General features: G+C 47.1%; 1 protein-coding gene across 1 annotated transcript; it reads right to left on the bottom strand.

Annotated features, from left to right (window-relative positions):
• Nucleotides 1-7,465: 7,465 nt before the first annotated feature.
• On the bottom strand, nt 7,466-21,986 carry EMP1 (epithelial membrane protein 1). Its single transcript, XM_082784250.1, has 5 exons — nt 21,828-21,986; nt 10,865-10,983; nt 10,095-10,197; nt 9,850-9,990; nt 7,466-9,225 (listed from the first exon to the last, which is right to left on the bottom strand). The coding sequence occupies exons 2-5, from the start codon at nt 10,940-10,942 to the stop codon at nt 9,062-9,064; spliced, it is 486 nt and encodes a 161-aa protein (XP_082640376.1). The 5' UTR covers nt 10,943-10,983; nt 21,828-21,986; the 3' UTR covers nt 7,466-9,061.
• Nucleotides 21,987-22,491: the final 505 nt, after the last annotated feature.

Here is a 22,491-nt window from a genome sequence, read left to right as displayed (position 1 = left end):
GGTGAGATGTCCTGACCTGGCGACTGTTGGCTTAAGGAGATGTTTGCAAAATTATTTCTTCCTCTGTGTGCAAGCAAGAGACTGAGTAACACCAGCCATGATGAGAATGTTACCATGGTTTGTAGAAATCCTGGTTTTTCCCTCTGCCTTTGCCATGGACTCTACAGGATGCTGAGCAAACCACATAGACCCAACTGTTCTGCAATGACCACAAGCTGTTTCATTTTGTGTGCTGGGGCAGCCAGCCACTGTAGTGCCCAAAGTTAAGGGTCAGCATCACAGATTTTTGACTGTGATCTGCCTATGACTCAATTCCCCTGTTTCTAAAATGGCTGTAATAACGGCTTGTTTTTGTAGGGGTGACTGGAAGACAAAAGTCCTTTTGAGTTTGAGGACTGCTCAGTGGTAATAATAATAAGGCAAATCGGAAAGCCCAGGAGGGAGCAGGATTCTGTATGCTGTGCAGTGCACTGCTGGCATGCAGATAAGTATGGCCACAGCGTGGAAGAAAGATAGCCTCATCGAAAGAACATGTCTATGTGCTGAATGAGGCAGCAGGTCCTGTGAAAAGGAGAAGAATATAGGATCAGGCAATTAAAACTGTACCTCTGATATTATTTCTGTTTCTAGAGCTTGGTCTTTCTGTACAATCCATTTAGTATCAAATCAAGAAAGGCTGGGAATAAAATGCTTATTTTTAGAGACTCTTGTGGGGTTGAAACTTACATTTGATATCAAAAGGCATTTCCTGTCCATATTTGAAGTTGGTATCATGCAGCAGTTGCTAGTGGAAACTGTTGATGTGTTTGGTACACTTCCATTATCCATCACTCTGCTCTGCAGTATGGGAACTGGAAGGCGTGCAGGTGGCTTCATTTTAATATCTATTTAAAGTGTAAATGGCTGTCTGCAGTGCCCTTTGAAAAGGCAAGGGCTGTTGGAAGCTATCAACACTCGTAGGAATTAGGAGTGCACCTGCGGTAGACAAGAGTGGTAAATGTGATGCAAGACAATCACTGATGGCTTTGAGGATTTAAGCTGAGACCTTTGTCTTTGAGTACCTGTGGGAGCTCTGGAAGGTGGCAGCACTGTGAAACAAGAGAAAAGCAGTCCCAAAGGAAGTTGTGTGGCTCTTTACCTGCTACAGGGGTGAGACGGCATGTGTTGTTGAGCCCACACCTGGAAGGGTTATAGATCATATTGGGTGCTCTTGGTTAAATGACAAGTTGCACCTACACTGTTAATCTGACAGTCTTGAAGGTGGACATGCAGATAGTAGGCCTGGTCTGCATACTGGCAACAGTCAGTTCTTTGGTAGATTCGGAAGGCAGATGTGTCATAACTTATCTCCTAGGAGAAATCTGTCTTCCCATACCTGGTAGATGTGATGTTGCAGCCACACTCTCAACTTTTGTAAAATAGGGTATGTGAAGCTATAAGAATTGAGATGAATCCATGTGTATGAACGATGCTGTCATGAATACTGCAATTTTAGACAGCGAAAGAGATGGAAAATTTCAGGTTCTGTGGCTTCCCATCCATTGCACCTTCTCAAAGGGAGAACACTTTGATGAAGGAAGAGCTCCATTTTGATTAGATCCCATTAAGATCAGTGATCCTGGGGAAAAGAGTGAGGTTACAATGTAGGAACATAGATTTTTTCTGTTGGCACCACCCAGCCTGACACATGCATGGCTATGCAGTCAGTTTTCTGCCTGCATTGCACCTAGATCTGACTCTGCTATGTCACAAAAGCTTTTCTGATGTTTACAGACCTGTGCAACACAGCTAGAATGGTCAGAAAGCTAAGAGTGGGCTAACTTTCCTGACTGGGGCTTCTCCGAGCAAGTGGTGTGTTTATCTATAGCATATGTGTTGGTCTAAGTGGCATTGATTATCCCCTGGGCCACAAAGGGCTCTTGCATGACTCCCAGCTTGCTGTTCTGCCAAGTGTATTTCCAGCTCCGCAGTAGGGAGAGGGTAGAAGTCATTCTAGGAAAGGATGAAATAAAGAGTCATGGTAGAAAGCATTTGGTTTTCATTAAGCTTTTCCTTAGAAGAAGCAGATATTGCAAAAAAAAAAAATTTTTTTTTCCCTACCCTCTAAGTGGGAAAATAAAAAAAACGTGACAGAGAGAAACAGCAAGGGAGAAGTTCAGCTTGGGTGCTTAGTATGTGTCAAAGCTACAGTCATCTGAATGTTCACGGGCCAATGTGCAGTAACTGTTCCTTTGGCTCTACAGATCAGCCCAGTTTTGCTCCCTGGGCTTCACTGGTTCTGCTCCAAAGCACACTGGATCTGGATGTGGCTTTGCTTGACTTTTCATAACCAATATCTGCTTGAGGGCTTATGAATCCTGACCCAAATGCCCTTGTTTATTAGTCACTTTGTGAAAGTAATATGGAAAGGCTCTCTCTGGGGGCCTGTCTCCTTTCACCACTCATTGCTGCTCATTAGCTGCAGGCATGACTGAAGCCATCAGCACTCCAGGAGAGCAGCTGGGGAGGTGGCAAGGGGTTAGCAGACCACCAGCTTCACCTGTGCTGGCACACAGCAAGCATGGCCTAAACAGCTGATACCCAGAACTTGTTGGGGGGCAGCAAGAGCTGCCTCCCCTTGCAGCAAGAGCTCTCTGCTGCTGACGGAGGCATGGTTGAAGGCTGTGGGGTAGCTGGATCACACCTTCCAGTCCTGTGCCCTCCCGTCCAAGATCTCTTCTGAATTGCCTGCTAGAGCTACAGCCTTTCCCTTTCTTGTCCCAGATTGCACTGTATAAAGAGCACAGCGGGTCCACTCTGATTTCCCACTCCTAGAGAAGCAGTCTGGGAGGTGGCAGCTAAGGGAGCTGTGTGCAGAGACTGAAAACAGCTTGAGGGTAAGGGAGGTGCACCTGAGGAATTAGGTTAAGGGACAGGAGATACTTCTCCAAAGCTTCACAAAAACTTCCAGGACTCCCCAAAGCCAGTGCCCTTTCCTGGACCTCTCTTACCTCTGCCAGAGCTTTGGTGACTGGATCAAAGAAATGTTTCATAATTTGCAGAAACCTCAGAATTTAAGTGGAAAAGATGATTTTTTCTTCTAGATTTTCTTTCTAGATTTACTGCACTGCAAATACAAACTTTGCCTTATTGCAGCAAATTCATTGCAAATTGGATTGTAGTTTCTCCCTCTTCAGGGCACTCCAGCACCCTCTCTGTTCTCTGCTTCCAGCCTGCTTGATCCAGGTCAATGCAATTTCTCTGCCTTGGCTTCTCTGACAGAACAGAGGGGATGGCATTAACTGCAGGAGTAAGGGACAAACCCATTTATCTCCTTAAGTGCAAAACAGCTCTCAGTGGCCAAAGAGAATTGAGCCATGATCATTTGTTCAGGCCTGATGGCTAGGAAGGGTACATTCATTCCCCTTTATCTGTAAGGTAGGGTTTCTTCTTCCATTTGCATTTTCTCTGTAGATTTCTCACTGGTGATAAATATTCCCACTATGTTACCTCTTATGTGGGACAAGCTGCCCCTGACATGCCTTCTTGTACGTGACGTGCCACAGGCTAGCAGGGAGCCTGGCTCAGGGCTGCCAAGTGAGCCTGGGACATGCTCCCATTTCTGAATTATACTTCGACAAAACAGCACTGGCCTTAGATGGGGACGCTCATGCCTCTAAACATGATATATTCTAGCAGAGGCATCACCGGGCTTGCACTGACCTCTAGTGACAATGAAGGGGACTGGGGGCTTTGGTCAGCGAGGGGCTGAGAGGGCACATGCAGATCTTTGGCACTGAGATGGCTACAACAGTTCGCCCCGGTTATTTATTTATTTTTTTCACACTGTCCTACCACCTTCTGGGTGCAGAACCTTTCCCTAACCCCCAGCCTGACCCTCCCCTGTCCCAGCTCCATGCCATTCCCTCGGGTCCTGTCACTGTCCCCAGAGAGCAGAGCTCAGCGCCTGCCCCTCCGCTCCACTCTTGAGAGAGCTGCAGGCCACCATGAGGCCTCCCCTCAGCCTGCTCTGCTCGGGGCTGAACAAACCAAGGGGCCTCAGCCACTTCTCACATGTCTTGCCCTCCAGACCTGACCCTTCACCATCTTTGTAGCCCTCCTTTGGGCATTCTGTAATAGTTTTATGTCCTTATTTTGGGGCACACAAAACTGCACACAGTACTGAAGGTGAGGCCGCACCAGTGCAGAGCAGAGTGGGACAATAAATATACATCTGCTGACTCCAAAAGTCAGGTGTCTGTCCATCTGTAGATTTATCTGGAAGGTAGAGAGGAATGGTAATACCCCCAGCATCCCTTCCTTTAGCACCTCTAACTGTGTTTTGTTCTGCAGGTCTCATGGGGCAGAGCTCCACTGCACTGCCTCATCCCCTAGACCTCATTGCAGGTTAGCCTAGGAGATCAATTGAAACATGCTGAGTTCTCATAAATCTCCACTGAAGAACATGCCTCCTGATCTTGCTTCTAGGAATATGCTAGCTGGAGGCCTCTTACCCTGTGGGTTGACTCTTCTGGTCCCTAGAAGCCTGAGAGGGTGTGGAAAGGAGGAAGGCTGCCAGCTACAGCCTTCCATACTAGGTTAAGCAGAAAGGCAATCAAGTTTCCTAAGCAGTGTAACAGATGACAAGGTGTATATTTATCCCAGATACCCACATACTTTGGGGGAACTGTGCAACATGATATTTGTCATCATGCATCAGATCACTGGTGTACCTAATCCAATCCTATGGCTCTGACAGTGTCTGGGAGCTGAGCTGCCCGCAGTGATGCACCTTGCCAACTGTGCAATGCAGGAACAGAGGGTCTAGGATTAAAATTCCTCCACAGTTCCTCCGGCAATCAACTGGTACCCTGGCTGTTCTTATTATCTGAGCAGGCAGAGCTGCAAATGTAAATAATCACAAGATTAGGCAGCCTTCTAAAAACAACTAACACAACTACAGCATATATTTCTCAGTTGCCCCCTGGGCTGGATATGCTTTGAATGGGATAATACTTCATGCTGATTTCTTCTTACTTTCTCCTCTGTTAAATGATTCTTGGTATAACTGCATCCTGGATGTCAGGGGTGGAGAGTTACTGAAGTGCTGGAAGTGACCCATAATCTTTTACACAACTCCCAGCATCACCTCTAATGCCTCCCATCATCTCTCCATTCTCTGCATGCTTGTTTTTTGTGTTGTTGATGGTGGTGGTTTTCCTTTTTCATCTGTTGTCTTTGCTGCAAGGGAGTGAAGCCATTCTCCCATTCTGGCTGTGCTGGCAGGCAGCTGCATTCTGTAATGGTGCTGTTGCGTTTGTGTTTTCAGTGCTGTCACCACCTTTGGATCAGCCCAGGAGTAGTTGCTTTGCTTGGCTGATTTTGGCTTCTGTCTTTCACAGAGAAGGAATCTTCCCCGAACTGTCTGCTGCAGCTTTTGCAACACTCCCCTGAACATGTATAAATTATTTCAAACCTGTTAATGTGAGCACATACTGGACTGCTTCTTTCCAGCCTGCATAGCTCAATGCTCTGGTCAGAGCAAGAGTGCTTCTTGCTGTCTCTTGTCTGACTGTCATTTTTAGCTCTTCCTACAGCTCCCGGCTCTCCTTACCTTGTGGTGAGTATGGAAACAGCTTCTACTTGTTCTTCCGAAGTATGGCTAACAAAATGGTTGGAGCTGGCAACACCTCATTACACCAAGCACCTCCTGTTTGGAGAACTTGTGCTTATCCTCATTACTTAGAGGCTCTCAGAAAAGTTGCATCTGGCAGGACTCTGTTTTTCCTCTGTTTCAGGCCTCTCTTCCCAGTGCAAGGATTCTGTGATCTGTCCCTGATGTAATGGAGTCCATTTGGGTCCAGGCCCTTGTGAGGCTTGGTTCCTGTAATGGATCTTGCTGGAGTGCCATAACTTTGTGTCTCACAGGTCTGTGTGACACTAGGTCAGTGACCCTCCAGGTTGTGTTGAAAACGTTTTCTGAGCAAACACCAGTCATATGACACAACCAATAGTTCTTTTTGCTCATATCCTTTTCAACTTCCTTCTGTTTTGTAATTGATTTAGTTTTGTGGGCATCTGATTTTCTGTTTGGTGTGTTCTATTCTGCCAGGGCCAAATGTAATTCCCTGACCACCATCTCCTAATGTAACAGGACTGAGAAGCTGGTGGTGAGACCTACCAGGTGTGACTGTCTCAGTTGGGATGGGTTATACTTAAGGGACTGGGTTGACAAAGTTTGCCAGATGCCAGAGGATCCAGCGATTTTTACTGACTATAGATCAGAGCACCAATTCTCTAAAAGCCCAGGTGTTTTTTTCAGGCAAACCAAGCTGCCCAGAGTATCAAGTAGCATTCATACCCTTGCTGAGCTGCCAACAACAATAGTATGAAGCAAGGCAAAAGGAGACTAGTGTTCAAAAATCGAGACCATTGTCTGTGACCTGTCCTGGTCATCCCAACAAAGTTGGGATTGTCTTGTCATCCTGTTAGGTGTGATATTGTCAGGTGTGATCTGGGCCATGCTAGAAACAGGGCACAGATACCAGCCTAGCAGTGGAAGCACTCCTGCAGAGCTCTCTGGCTAGCATTCCCTGTATTCCCCACCTGTAGCCAGAGGACCCTCATCCCCCAGTGCCCGACCAGTCTTTGCTTACCCTGCACTTCTAGGAGTGCCAAGAGGATGAGACATAGCAAGATTCCTGGTACCTCCTGAGACAAGGCAAATGTCCACCCACGGCACACCATGAGCCTTTCCACACCCATCTGCATATGATGTCCTTCTGTGATGAAATTTCACCTTCTACAGGTATCGTGTCATGGTTTTGCCCTTGATTAGCCTGCATTTTAGATTTTCCTAAGGTGGCTTAATTGATTAAAAAAAAAAAAAACAAGAAAAAAAAAAACAGTAATCCTATCAAGCTGTTTCCTGATAGGTCTCACCTCAGAGCTTATAGGATTGTGCTCATGGTTTGGTGAGACCTGCCTGTGTCCTGGTCTTTGGACTCTTTGTTCAAGCTCTTGACCCACTTCTGTGTTTGATCAGACAAAGCTAAGGAGCTCTACCAAGTCCAGTGGCCCAAACACCTTGGTGATACTGCTTTAGGAATCACTTGTACTGAGGGTTGGTCTTAGACATAATAAATATTGCAGCACCTTAGGCACCAGTTTACACAGATATGAGATTCAGCCAGAGTGAGAAAGTACACTGCCAGCTCTCCTGGATGTGAAGCAAAGCCTGCTATAGGACTGAGTGTTACCACTGCCCACACTATCTGCTTGAGCTTGCAGAGAGCCTCAAGCAAGAACTCTAACAGTTGTTCTGCTTCCTCCTCCTCTCCAAAAAGGGAGATCTTTTAGACTGACAAAAAAGAGAACATGGTTGTTCTGCATCTTCCTAAAGGAATGAGCTTTGATTCACTGAGTACAATGAATACCTGTTAACAAGTATCTGAAATACTAATGAAAAAGCACCAAAGCAAAACTCTTTATTATAAAGGGAATCAGATTTTTTATTTTTATACCCTTAAAGTTAAAAATATGCATTTCAAAGTATTTACAATGACTATATATGAAATAACCTTTGTTAATGAAACAGCAACGTACAGTAATAGAATATATCCACCAAATTGATAAAGTCTACATAAGAAGAAAATGTAACAGAAGGGGGGCTGGAGGTAGGGCGTGGGGAGAGGTAAATAGGGCCCATGCACAATCTGCACCTATACATTTTTAGATACTCTGCCTTTTAGGTATGGATGGAGTCACAGGAAGTTTTGACCTCTTGTCCCTTACAAATTCAGCTTGCAACTGAGATTCTTCAAACTGACAGAAACGTGTGGGTTGCAGCAGTAACAATGCCTGACTTACCCATGTCAGCTTTTCACGTGGGGACCTTGTATTACAGAGTGGACTCAAAATATCTCAGCAACCCTGGGAGGTAGGTATAGGCAGATGGAAAAGCACCGGTTTAAGTGACTGGCCTAAGATTGTGCAGCAAGGAACAGAACACACAAGTCCTGTCTCATCTCTCCAAGTCTCTCATTAGGGAATACTTTTCAGGTAGCATCTGCTTTTGTGACAAGTTTTGTCACAAGTTGGGGCTCTCAATTAATACTATGTCCTGGATGACGATGTGGAAAAACAAACAAACAAACAAACAAAACCACCTGCCTACAGATAAGGACTTAAAAAAAAAAAAAAAAAAAAAAAGAAAAAGTGATGTTCCAGTGTTGTTGCTATGTTCTAGAGCTAAATAGAAGATTTAAATGTAGACACACACTCAGATGATTCCCTCCCTGCATATGCATCATTGAGCAACTGCATCCTCTGTAATTAGGAACCCCTACGTACCTTCCCCCCCTCCTCTTTTTCTCTCTCTCTATCCATCATCCATGTCTGTATATTTGCCCTTCCTAACTGTATTTGATTCAACTGTGGGAATGTCAGATAGGAAACAGAACAGAAAAAAAAATATTGCTGCAGTGTTCATGTAGCATTTTTAATACTAATTTAATCTGATTTCTATTGGGTTGTTTCTCAATTTCATGTCTTTAACCTTCTTATATGTGCATATATATATATATATATATAAAACTGTAACAAAAGGCCCATACCATTTGTTTCAATAGACAAAAAAAGGAGTTGTAAGCCTCACTGCCCAACCCACAAGGCACACTGAAAGGTAAGTGGGAAGGGCTCTAGACAGGGAAAAAGATGTAGCCCTTTTTTTTGTGGTGCTCTTCAGTCATCACTGCTGGGCTTGAATGTTTGTGAAGGTATGGCGTAACTGTGCAGAAAAGGGGAACAGCTGTCTGGGTCACTTGCAGATTTCTGGTGCAGCAGCCCCAGGAGTGAGAGATCAGTTGGAGCTGTTTTTCCCTCTGTTTGGTGAATGAGTTTCTGAGGATTCTAGTTTTGTTAGGTATTATTCTGTAGTGGTGGCAGAAGTGATGATGGTGGCTGTTTCTTTTCTTTTTTTTTTTTTCTTTTTCTTTTTTCCTATTGGCCCAACAGTTCTCTCAGCAGAGCAATTCTTCCCTGTCTCCAGCAGCCAACCCTCTCCCCAGTACTCCCATCAGCCTTATTTTTTCCTAAGAACAAGGTAGAGGATGCCAATGATGAAACTGAAGCAAAAGCAGATCCAGGCCAATATGAAGCTGTAGCCGTGGTGAGCATTTACGAACCCTGACCGCAATCCTGTGAACCGAGCTGTGTAAATGGAGGCTCCAATCAGGATGCACAACCCTGTGGGAAGGAAGGGAAAACAGAGAGTTGGAAAATGCACAGAAACCAGCATTGCTGCAGGACATCTTAAGTCATGTTGTCCCCTGCGGCTGCTATGCATGTCTTGTGTCATCCAAGAGGGGGGCTGCTGCCCATTAGGCTTATTTCTAGAGGGTTTCTCTTGCAGACATGATGACTTGGGGCTTGCTTATTGGGTGCCATGTGGAATAAACTGTTGATAACTGGGAATCAGCAATAAGATCTGCAGACAGTTTGGCACTATATGTTGGATCCTATGAGCAGTAGCTGCCTAACTGTTTATTCCCCTGCCCCCTGAAGTACTTTATATATATATATATATATATATATTTATTTTTTTTTTTTTTTTTTCCCCAAAGGTATTTTGCAAAATTTACTGAGAATTTCTAATGAAAACCTGGAAATATTTTCACTATCTAAATTAGATTAAAAGTATGTATATATCACTCTCCAGTTTCTTTATGTTTTATCAAAAATTGGTCCGCTGGAAACTTCTAGCTGGCTGACAACTTCCCCGATGGCCATGTGTGGCAGACACATGTGGCTACTTGTGCTTGCGGAGGCACTAGGAAGCATGCAGAGCAATTTCAAGGTGTGCATACTTACAGCAAACCAGCATGATGGCTCCAGTGATGTAGAAACGCTTGCCTTTCTCTAGGGTGAACAGCTGGACAATGAACATGACAAGGGCGATGACGGAGAAAATGATTGAGAGGATCATAAAGGCTTGTGCTGCTTTGAGGGGAGCTGTGAACACAGAGGGAGCAGATCTGAGGTCAGGACTCTGCCTCGGTATTGTGCGCCAAAGTCTGGCAAATCACTGCCACAGCCAAAAGGCAGATGTTACTCACCCGCTTCGCTGCTGCTGACTACCAGCTGCCTGCAGGTGCCATTGCACATTAGCCAGAGTCCCCACGAGCCTTTTCCGCTGCCGGTGGTGCCCACCATCCAAACCTGAAATCGGATGACACCGTTGTGTTGAGGGGGGAACGTACCGGGGGAGGGGAGGATACAGTCCCGGGCCCGGCCGGCCCCGCGGAGCCGCCAGGGGTCACCATCGCCCCGGGCACGGCGGCAAATGGCGGCGGCAAATGGCGGCGGCCTCGCCCCGCGGCTGAGGGGCCCCGCGCGGGGCGTCGCAAGATGGAGGGCGGCGGCGGGGCCAGGGCCCGGCTGTGGTGTGGCCGCGGGCCTTGGCGGGTGGTGATAAGGGGTAAAATGTTAGGAGGTGTGTGGATGGCGGCTCCCGGGAGCGGGCTGTTATCATAAAAACAGACGGGCACGGGAGAGCGTGTAATTATGTAACAGCCTGACAGCCAGATGGGATGATAAACACGGCTTCAAAGCCATCAGCTGCTGATCTCCTCTCGCTTGCACGAGGAGCGTTCAGGTGCTGCCGGTTCTGGGATGCAGCACAGAGCATGGCAAGCACACGCTGCCTCCCCATACCACCCTGATTCAGCTTGCTGAGCATGCCCTGAACTCGCTGCATCGTGCTCTTACTTGCGAGCAGATGTCTTTCATCTACAGACCTCAGCACCCACCAGCCTGCATGATGGGCTACTGCTGCAGAATGTGGCAGCAGCCCCCAGGTCTCTCCTCCAGGGTGGTCTCTACTTACATTGGCAATGGTGGAGACGAAGAGCATGATGACGGTGGCGATGTGAACTACAAAGATACCGGCCAGTAGCACCAACATCTTGGCGTCCTTCCTAGGTGGTGTCGCTAATGCAGAGAGCTCTGGAGGAGAACAAGAGCAGAGGGAGATGATGAAGGGAAGGGCTAAATCAAAGAATACCATTGTTGTAAGCGTTATTTACGTGTGACAAAGCAGGTTGATCTTAAATCCATTCTGGAAGCATGTAGTCACGAAAAAACATAGCTAAAACCTTTGTCAAAATCTGCAAGGGAGTTGCTCAAGCAGTTAAAGAAAGCCTGGAGGTAAAGGAACCAGTCTGGGAGGAGATGTAGAGCAGGGGTAGTTAGCTTTATAGCATTTTAAAAATAGCCTGGGTATATACATAGGTTGCTTAAACTAGTGTGTGGTTATGTAAAATAAAAGTGACATACTGCAGGCCTACACTCCAGGAAGCAGAGTTTCTGTTCACAGGATTCACGGAGGTCAGGAAAGATTTTGTCTTCCTGATCTCTTTTCCTTTTGCAGTACAGCCTTCTCCAGCTGGTCTGGGACATTGACAGGTGGTGCGGAGTGGAAGAATGGGTGTTCCTTGGGTACATCAGGTGCTGAGCAATGGTAGAGAATGGATTGGGGGACTCCCAGTACTCAATGGCCTGCTCCGCTATGTAAGGAGAATAACTGGAACAGAAACACCACTGAAGTATTCTGGAGTAGAGGGAGATGCTTAATTTTGAAAAGAAAAGTACCCTTTTCCTTTTTAAAACTTGAGGCATGCAGTTCACTTTATTACTGCAGTAAGATTCTCTTGTAATGCAAATTCTTTTTTTTTTTTTTTTTTTTTTTTTCCCTCCCTCTGTACCCTGCAAGCTTTTACTTTTGTAAGATTCATTATCATTGATGAACATGTCATTGGAACGACAAGGCTTTTGGGAAGGAAATGTACTTTAGATAGCTCTTGTGACACTCTTTATCAAGTCTGCTGTCTTTTTCCCTAAAAATGTGAAATACAAGGAATAAATCTCAGCCGTGAGAGTGAGTGCAGGCAATTCACACAAAGTGAGTGAGCATATTTCCTCTCCTTCCAGGAATTTGGTAGTAATCAGGCAGGAAAGTTTGCTGGGCCGACTCTGTGGCCATTGAAAGACTGCTTCCTAGAAAGTTTCACAGCGCTGTGTTGCTCTATCTCTTGCTAGGGATGATACTGAAGTGCTGCTGAAGAGCAGCATCAAGCATTTAATTAATGTTGGCTGTCAAGTTATTTTGGTCCAGGTGACTCAAGTAAAGTTTGATGCTGTCACAATTTGTACAGGGTGTGGTAACATTGTCAAGGAACAACACAATTATATTTCATGATGTCTTTCATGCAAACTGTGACAAAAAGCTTTGTAAGGTCCTATAAATGTTTTCCTTATTTACTCACTGACTCCACCTTCTCCACTCCTGTCTTTCATTGTGGGTGTATATGGGATTGTATTCTTTTAAAGACCTGCAGCTATTCCTTGCACTGCTTGGGATACAGTTTCCACAAACTACAATGGGCAGGCTGGCTTCTCCATCAGTGGCACTTAGTCCAAATTCAGGATTAGCTTTGTTATGCAGCCCTCCTACCCAAGAAAGATTATTCTTTAGAAGGATAAATTAGGTTTGGTGACTGTTCGTATCTCCTCAGTAAGAACTTGGCAACCATGAGGTTTCCCTCAGTTGGAAGAACTCTCTAAAATTTAGCCCTGGCTTGCTTGTCTGCTTTGAGGTTGCCCTAGAAAACTTCCCCTTGCTCTAGGGCTTGATTTGCCTGGATGGCCTGGACACTGGTGGCGGCCTGTCTTGTCACAGTGCCTTCCTTGATGATCAGGGAGGAAATACAGCCATAGGAGATCCTCTCTGTAGTAATGGTCATTTGTGTGTGTTTAGCATTGCTAGAAGCCGGTTTCTCAGTACTATACACTGGCTACCAACGCATCTGGTCTGAGCAATAACTCCCTTTCTTCTCTTTGACTGCAAAAAAGAATGGGGGTTTTACAGTGCTGGATGGGAACTGACCCGGATACCTCCACTGTACCGTGAGCTGTGAAACTATTGCTATTGCTGAACTTAGTTATATAGCTGCAGCAGGTACCTTGAACACAGCATCTAAGTCAGATGCTCCCATCCCTTGGAATACTTGTCATCCTTGTTTCTGATTACCTTGGTTCATACACAGAATGTAACAAATGCTATTGCCACTATTGTCTACTGTTATGTATATACCAAATTGTGGCAGACCTGCCTGCTGTGCCTTTGCTAAACAGTGGTTAAACTTTCTTCCTTTCCTAGATGAATGTTCTTTTTCATGTTTCTTTAAAAATGAGTTCAGTGGAGGTTTTTTTTTGCTGATTATTTCTGAGGACCTTCAAAAAAGCCCTGTACTTGAAAGACTGAAAACCTACTTTCATGACACCCTAAAGGATTACAATAGTCCTTTAAAATGCATCTTCTGTTTGCATTCAGAAACGAAAATGAGGGAAAATGTTACTTTTCAATGTAAAGAAAAAAGGAAGAAGAAAAGGAGAAAACCAAATCCTTTATTCCCTTTACTCTTTCTGCCCGGTTTTTGCACTGCTTTAGAGCACTGTCAGTTCAGGTGATATCAGTGTACCTACTTCCTGAGAACATCAGCACCTCTCCCTGAATATACATGCTATCAAATGCATCCCCCCTGGGATATATGTTCATAGCTTAGTTTTGAATCTTTGTGAGTTAAAGCACACGCCTCCCTCTCTATTCATTCACTTTCCCCTTCCTTTACCTCTCTCTGCTTTTTAAATAAAACACTGGAGAACAATCCCAAAGGAACAGTGGGTGAACAGGATTGAAATAGAGTCATCTCTCTCTGACTATATGACATGGACTTTTCCTCCCATTATGCAGAGAAATTGGCAGAGTGTTGGTGACTGACAGGATACTCTTTCCATTTGTTAAGTGTGAGACATCTTTCTCCGCTACAGGGTGGGGTCACTTTGCTGGAGCAATAGGACACAATTGCATGCAAATGCCTTTTCTAACATTCCCCTTTCTAAACTGCAGTTGGATTTGGAGTTCCTTAGGCTCTTCTCGGATTATGAGTCAGTCTTAACCTTCATAGAGCTGCCGTTTTTTTCCACTGACTCACCCCAAAGCTCTCAAAACCATAATTATTTAACCCTAAAAGTGTTCAGGACACTATTAGTTTTAGGGCTGATTCTCAAGAACCTGTCAAGCGAACAGGTTGTGAATCCTGCAGTGAACGTGCTGGTGCATCTCCTTAAGGAGAGACTCCAGCTAAGCCAAGGAAAACAAGGCTGAGATATGAGAGTAGAATGGCTACTGAGGTAGGATATTCTGGTGGGGAAGAAGGAGCCAAGATCATGCACCTGCTGAACTGCATGGGTGAGTCGAGAGAGAAGATCTTGCACTGATGACAGAAGGCTGGGCTGACAGATGAGGAGAAATAGCAAGTCCCACCAACAGTAACCATGAATAAAAATCACCATAGAAGCCTTCAGCACAAAAATGCCTACAGATAAGCACGACAGACTATATCTACACAGAGACTTTTTCTCTATTCATGCAGGAGCGCACATACAAGGAAACAAGACATAGATCTGGAGCAAGCCAGTTCAAGTTCAAGCAGTCAAGCACTCCATTAAAAACTAAGACAAAGGTTTCCCATGCAAGCAAGATGTAGCCACCTATAACGTCTGTCTAGTTAAGTGTTTTGGAACCTGCTGTCTGGAGGGCAGGCCAGATAAGTGAGTCCTTGTCCTTAGTTTACAGCTTAGCATAGCATCAGGATGGAATGCAAAGTGCCACTTGGAGATATAACTAAGTATAATTCCCATATTATAGTTCCTCAAATAAAGGGAGTGGGTTACTTGAGAGGACAAGCCAGATTAGGTAGTGGTCCTTTGCTTCTTGCAGAGAAAAGGAGTTGAGAGGAAGTGTACAGGATGTTTCCACAGGAATGATTGGGTTGTTTGGTTGAAAAATGGGAGCACTCTCAATTAAATCTGAAATATTTTGGATCTGAAATGTTCCTGAGGGGTGGAGTCGTCTGACTTGCATTCCTCTTCTCCTCTCTGAACTGAAGTTGCTGCGTGGGACTTCCTCTCCTAGGATGAACTGATGAGGTACTGTGAGAGATGCTGACTGAAGGGAGAGCATACAGAGTCCAGAGAGCACATGACATCTAAACTGCACCTTCTGTGAGCACTGTGGTGACTTGCAACTCCCCTAAAAATCTATTTTTTTTCCTGAAGTGCCTTGAGATTAAGACATTCAATTTTTCAACATCTTGGGGAAAGATTATACACCTTTATGAGCACAACAAAAATCTCCATGGATTGAAAGCAACTGAGATGAAAGAAATTCTGCCTCCTCTGGCTGCCACCACAGAATATAAGAAATGCAAAAGTAAGTCAGATCAGTGGTCCTTCTCAACCAGTACACTGTCTCTGATGGTGGTGGTAGGATATATCTTCCAGTATTCAGAGAAAGCACATGAATTTGGCCATAGACACAGGAATACTGGTGCTTTAAGTCAGGGTCAAGGCCACTCAGAAAGGAAGGGCAAAATTGGAAAGAATGGGACAGAAAAGACTAAGTATTTGGTGCTGTCTGAAACTGGCACAAACTGTCACTGGTGCATTCCTCACAGCAAAGGTAGCCTACAAATAGCAATGCTGCCATGATGCCATCAAGTAGGAGAAATCTCAGGATAGAACAAAACTCTACTGAGTTCATAGATCTGCCTTTGACAGAGCTGAGGCCAAGGCTTCATGTTAGCCCTGCTATGATTACACGCCTTGTCGCTGTGCATGATATGAGCGTGAATTCTCATCATGCCCAGGGCCACTTGGCTGACTGCAAAGATGTGACGTTCTCTGTGATATTCTCGTGGCACGGTGACTTTGGACCCATTGCACTGATACTAGAAAGCTCATGACAATTTTGAGCAAGCAGATTTGTTTTTTATTATTAATATTTTTTATTTTGAACCTTTGCTCTGCTTCTTGCTTTAAATCTAGCTGAATCTGGAGTCCTTGCTGACTCCAGGCTTTTACAAACCACTGTACGCCAGCACAGCTGTTGAGAACCTGGTTTTGACAGACCGGCCTGACTCAATTTACAAGTCAGATGCTTTTTATAGAGATGTAGATGAGTAGGCTGGTGCCTCTGGAAAGAGATTTCACATGTGTGGGAAAAGGGTTGGGCAGGAGGCGTGTGTGGGCACATAGAGACCTTTGGTTTATGGCAGTGAGAAAATTTTATGCGTGCATGGGTGTTGTCTGTCTGGGGTGACCACATGGGGTACAGCGAGGCTGTAGAAGTAGCAGATGAATGTTAAACAAAAGGAAAGAGTAGAGCAGCCCCAGGGGTTAAAACTGAATATAAGCTTAATTAAATGAAAGATTTTGCGTGGTTCTTGGGAAGCATTTCCTGGTGGTACATTCTCCAAGGGATCAGGGTGAATCGCTTTCCTAAGGGAGTGGTTAAGCCTCAGCACGTGAATCACTTCTTGTGGGGCCAGACAACGTCCTCGAGAATGTACCCTTGGTAACGAACCTCCCCTTGCTGACAGATGCAAGGGGGAATCAGAAAAAATGAGACACTAGGGTTTTCCAGCTCTCATGCTCATGATTCATCTGAGAGTGGGGAAATGTCAGAGCTCCTAGGGCAGACACTGAGAAATTGGCATTTTCTCCTGAAGAAACCACCCTGGAGCGTTCAGCCATGTGACAACATCAACAGAAACTCCAGAGCTCACTTGGTAGTAGGAAGGGGAAGAGACAGCTGCCCGGGGCTGGGCAGGCAGCCAGCAGCCGATGCGGGAGGAAAACACTGTCACTCCTCACACTAGACACGCGGTGGAAGGGCTGGGACTGGCAGGCAGAGTGTGACAGCGTGGGGTAGGGGAGCTCAAAGCTAGAAGCAGCACAGAAGTGATCCTCTGCACCTTGTGAGGTGCTCTGGGAAGCACCCTCGCCCCTGATGCGTTGGATGGTCCCTGGGTGGGTGAATTAGATATAGGGAAAGGCTGGGAGTTGCTGGGACTTGAAGGGGCTCAGACAAGATGCCAAGATATGCAAGAAATAACTGTGGGAGGACTGACGGTCTGGGAGATGACACGGCGTGTGTAGGGGTGTGTGTGTGCAGCTCGGTGTGGCTCCCCATATGAATGGGAGTGTGTGTCTGTGGTTTCTCTGTGAGCAGAGCTGAACTATGTGTGTGCATGCATGCGTGCTCATGCATGGATTCCTTGTAGGTGCACATATTTACCTGCACGAGTTTGACAGTGCCCATGTGGGAGAAACCACCTGACAGCTCTGACAGGGAAGATCAGGTTACAGCGTGGTGTGAGCAGAAGTGCACATACCATTTCTCTGTTTCTCTTGGGAGTGCCTGCTTTTCTTCCTTGCTATAGCCTTTAGATAGAGGTGGAAGGTCTGTGGAGCCCACATTGGACGTGTTTTTGGCTGCATTTTTTAATTTAAAACTGCAAATCTCTGATTTACATAGATAGTTTGATAAAGATTGTCCCTTTTTAAAAAAAAAATAATATTTATTTTTAATGAGAGTGAATAAATGGTTCCTCCTCAGATAGAGTCCCTCTCTCTCAAGACTGAAAAACCTCTGAACGTGCCAGTACAGACTATGAGACACTGAGGTCAACGTGACTTAGACATCTCAAGAGTCTGAGCTTTTGGGTCAGTCTGCCTCCAGGGTGTCCTTGTTCCTATAACCCAGCTTGGAAAACACAGTGAAGGACTAAATTGCAAAATTGTTCAATGGGTCTTTCTTTCAACATCCAGAGCATATTGGGCGGGGTGGCGGGGGGGAGGGGGGGAGAGAGGATGAATGAAAGAACACCTCCTGGGTATAAAGAACAAGCAAGAGGATGCTGTGCAGCCTGGATTTGAGCTGTGGTCTTTGGGGGGAAAAGGGGACAAAGGTGGTCATGAAGTAAAATGTCCTGTCTGGCTTTGAGAAGGCTGCTTACATCTGCAGTTACTACGAGCTGGCAGAACCATGTAAGACAAGGATTGTTTGAGCTCATGTTACATACGGAAATGGCTTTCTGCACAAGTCCCCTTGCTGGGGCACACCACACTGACCTGACTGCAGCTGCTGAATCCAGCTAGCAGGCAGGTTGGCACTGAGTTCTGGAGCTGGTCATCAGCAGCCCCTTGACCAGCTTGCTCCCAGCTCTGAGCATTTTGCAGCTCACTCCTCTTTCTCCCATGGCTCTCACTGTCTTTTCCTAGGGCTTGTTGGGGCCCGTAGGGGAGATGTCGATCAGGAATGAGAAGAATGTGGACGCTGGACCCAGTCCTGGCAGTTGCTTTCACAACTCCCCACCTTAAGCAGACTCTGCCCTGTGAGGGCAAAAGGGCAATGAAGGCCTTCACCCCAGATTTCCTCAAATCCAAAGATATCCTCTATTTCGCAAGAGTTAAGCCTTGAGCATTAGCCACTGCTCACCTGCCTTCAGCCACCCAGTGCTCAATAGCCCATTGTGTTTCTCTGCATGCCTGGGGATGACCTAGTCCACGATCTGTTCCTGGAAGCTCATTGTTGGCATATACCCATCCATGCCTGTGGAGCAGATTGATTTTTATGAGGGAAAAGGGTTAAATCTTAACTAAGAGCTTGGAGAAATGGTCGGTCCTCAGGGAGGGTGGGTTCAGGAGCAGAGTTGTCCTTCCCTACCATGACAGAGCATGGACTACATTTGATCTTACTCAGAGAACAGCTTCCATGTACTCTTTGCCCTGCTGCAAAAAGTTCAGAAGGAGGAGGATGTGTGGAGCTGTAAATTTGGCCCGGGTTTCCTTTGTTCATTGACCAGCTGTTCAAACTCAGGAGGTACTTTCCAAAACTCTCCCGGGGGGACTGAAGAAATCCTGCTTTAGATTGCAGCCCCCGGATGTACTGCTTTGCTGCCCTCCCTGGAGAGTAATATCAGAAAGCAGTGTAAAAGAGGAGGTACTCTAGACTTCTCTCTGGGCTGTTTATATGGGGAATTGCTGCTGGACCCTTTGTCATGCTATGGGATGACTGACACTGGCAGAGGATCTGTACAGTCACATTTGGGCTGGTGCCTCAGCTCATTCATTCGGGGCTGGTGTTACAGCACTGTAGCTACTGGTTAGCTATCAATTCAGCAAGGCCATGGAGAAGAGTCTCCTTTTCTGTGTGTGGTGCTTTGCCTCAGCAGAAAAGACTTGTGCTGCATTAAGCATCCATCTTTAGATGGGGAGATGGAAATCTACTTCCTCACCCTCCCTTTTGGGGGTGCACCTCTGGGGCTTTTACATCTCCATGCCTTAAAGGAAAGGTGAAGAATGCTCAGCTTTTAGTCCCTTTTCATCATTTTCTTTGTATGCGAACAGCAGGAAGGAAAAAATTTGGGAGTACCACACCCTGCAGCCTGCCCTGTGTTGTGCTGTGTGGCGGTGCTGTCATCTGCCTATCAAAGGGTATGGGAGGAGGAGAGATACAGGGGGTCTAGCAGTGCTACTTCTTGCCTGGTGGGGTGCCTGAGTGTCTGAGGGCAGACCCCAGCTGGGCACTAGTCAGGTCCCTTCCCCTTTGTGAAGAGAGCACCCATCAGGCAGCCAGTGGGAAGGAGAAACATGCTGTGGATCGAAGAGTAACATCTTCAGCTTGGGGCTGATGGAGCTGCGGAGCCCTGTGAGAGTGGGGACAGAGCTAAGGACGCAGCCTGCATTCCCATGTGCCAGCCCTGTAGCTGGGAGGGTGATGAACAGAGATGGATTCATGCCTGCAGCAAACCCCTCCTCTGTCACGGTAAGCAAGGCCCCCAGGTGGGCCTTTCACCAAAAAGACACGGGCTGTTATCAGCAGATCTCCCAGAGCTGTTTCAAAACGCTACCTCCGCTCCACCCCAGGGCGCCCAGCAGCAATTCCCGCGTGCACTCACATTGCTCACACACCACAAAACCCAAAGACCAGCAGCTAGGCCAGCAGGGCCGGTTCTCCAAGCCCCTGTCCCCAGCAGGGCAGCGGGCAGCACCAGCAGCCCCATGGCACCCACCCCAGAGCTGGGTGTCTCCCGGCGGCATCCCAAATTCCCCGTCCGCTAGCGTGCTCTTGGGCGCGGCTTGGCTCCACCTCTCTTGTACATCTGCCTTGGGACAGCCTGTGCCCTGCGGAGATGCCCAGCTCTCTCACGAGACAAAGGGCCCGGTCTGCGAGTCAGGCATTGCTCATAGCTGGGGAGAGCCGGCCACAGGAGCCTGCAGCGAGGAGCTCCTCGGGTGGGTGAGCAGCAGCAGCCTGCCAGGCCGTGCTTCCAGGCACCACCGTGTGAGCGGGAGTGAGCTGCAGCTCTTTGGATGCTGCTCCCCAGTGGGGCGGATAGAAGCAAGCTGCCTTCCAGCCCATGCTCCCTCTGCACACAGGCCCCAGGTTTGGCAGCTGGGTGAGGTGGGCTGGGTGGGGACATGGGGACATTCGGCTGACTTAGCCCCCTGTTATCACAGGAACGATAGCTAACGAGCTCCATGCTTTCATGATCTTCATGCTTTGCTCCCTCTGTGTTTGCTCAGGAAAGAATCCAACTCCATCCAGAAATGTCAAGTGGGCCACGCTACTCTCAGAGGTGCCTTGAGGAATTCAAAGCCTTTGAGTGAAAGTTGCTCTGCGGCCACAGCATTTACTTATTTATTTTTTTAACAAACCGATTTCATTGTTAATCATGACAACTCCCCCGAACACTTTCCACCCAGACTGACTGTCAGCTGCCTCAGGCAGCTTCCTGACCACTGAAACACATCTATTTCTTGGGCAGGAGGGATCCCTGCGTGACCGAGCTGCAAGCAAGAGGGGACCTCGAGAAGTCACAAAATCCATCCTGCTGCCACAAGACATGGTCAGCCCAGCTTCTTGGACATCCCTGTAATAACTGTCCACAGCACCAACCTGAGCCCCAGCAATTCTCAGCTGAATATAATTTTGGGCTCTTTCAGCCCCATGAAACTGTAGGGGCGGACTGGGTTCCTGCTACGGGAACCAAAGCCTGCTGCCAGCAAACTGCGCTCCCTTTCTCAGACCTCAAAAATAGTTCAGGGATTCGACCGCAGGACACAAACCACAGCAGACTGATGAAGTGAGAAAAGTGGTGTAGACGGGGAGGGAGAGGGAGAGGTTGCATAGAGAAAGGCAGGTGAGTAGGGAAAACTGCCAGTCTCCGCGATCCCACACTTCCCATCAGTGCCTGCCCCCACCACACCCTATCAAGTCCACACTCTCCCTCGCTTTGCCTCTCACCACTCCCTGCTCCCGGGTCTGTGCTGCCAAGGAGGGGGTGCAGCATGAATTTCCACCCATTGCAATGTTCCAGCTGGGGCTGGCTTCAGGAGCTGGGACCCTCAACAGCATGAGAGAGCTGCTCCCCCTAGTACCCCAAAGCCTCTCCAGCTTCACTTGGAACAAGGGCTGTTGTTTTAAATTAGAGCTTGGCAAAATACTGACGGAGTGGAGAGAGAACGGAGACATGCAGAAAAATGTGAGCAAGAGCCAAAAGTGCTGAACCAGCAGCCCTAACTTTGAGCGGGCGTTTTCCCACATTTGTAAACAATGCCAGTGCTGCTCCGAAGGAGTGTGGCAGCTCCCATGTCACTGCTGGCCCAGCCTGGGCTCTCAGAGCTGGTGTCCCAGCTGCACATGCCCTGGAGGTAAGAATTACATTGCTGGAGCCAGTGCTATATACTTGCAGCATTGTTTTACCCCGTAACACAGCTGGATTTCAAAGCAAATGCTGAAAGTTGAGGTGAATCCCGTGGCGAGCTCGTATGCCAAGTCAAACTGGCAGAGCAAGGGAGAAAAGCAAGCTGGGCTGCAGGACGAGGGGAGCAGGCACCCGTGAGTGAGAAAAGTCGCTGAGGATTTGGAGTGAAGCTCTTACCGTGTGGGCTGGGGCTGGTGCTGGCACCTGTGGAAGCAGGAGCGTGCGGGGCCGCGGTGCTGCTGTGCCGGAGCGCAGAGCCGTAGTGAAGGGGAGTGACCTGCTGGTGGTTTAAGTTTCCTCGGTGGTGCGCAAGGGTGGTGTCTCTCCACTCTGTTTTAAAGGAGTTACTATGAATCAGTCTGCCTTTAAAGCGAGGGAGAAAAAAAAAAAAAAAGTTTCATAAGCTACGCCCTGCTTTGTTGGCAAGGTGTCAAGAGTCACTGGGAGGAAACCAGCGATTCAAAGAAATCTGTGTAGGGTTGTGTCTGACTCAGAGCTCAGCACAGAGACCGCAGCCTGGAAAAAAAAGACTGACGCTGATCCAGCTGAGTAATAGAGGCCCACAACAGCATCTGTTTATAAAACTGAACTTCTGGTTGTCATAAAAAATATTGTGTAGTTACAAATGTGGCAACGAGACTTCAACAATACAATTCCCTCAAACAAGCAAACAGCCGGTTGGCATGGGACGTAGTGAAGCTGGGTGAGTCACCACATCCCTCAGCCCTCTTCTGCACAGAGAGAAATTGCCAAGGTTGGCAGTGTGAGGGAATGCAAATCTGACCTGTGGGATGGGCACGGGCAAGACTTTTGGGAACATACCAAAGAGCAGAGATGCTCA

Source organism: Aythya marila, assembly GCF_965140915.1.
Source record: "Aythya marila genome assembly, chromosome: 1".
Classification (NCBI taxonomy): Eukaryota; Metazoa; Chordata; class Aves; order Anseriformes; family Anatidae; genus Aythya; species Aythya marila.
The sequence above is the reverse complement of the archived record's forward strand: the minus strand, read 5'-3'. Positions and strand labels throughout refer to the sequence as shown.

What these genes read in the sequence shown, in the direction of transcription:
- EMP1 (XM_082784250.1), bottom strand. Translation starts at nt 10,942, where the DNA reads ATGTTGGTGCTACTGGCCGGTATCTTTGTAGTTCACATCGCCACCGTC. An exon ending in TCGTCTCCACCATTGCCAAT is followed by an intron (nt 10,198 to 10,864) that starts GTAAGTAGAGAC and finishes ATCCGATTTCAG; the next exon opens with GTTTGGATGGTGGGCACCAC. An exon ending in AGTCAGCAGCAGCGAAGCGG is followed by an intron (nt 9,991 to 10,094) that starts GTGAGTAACATC and finishes CTGTGTTCACAG; the next exon opens with CTCCCCTCAAAGCAGCACAA.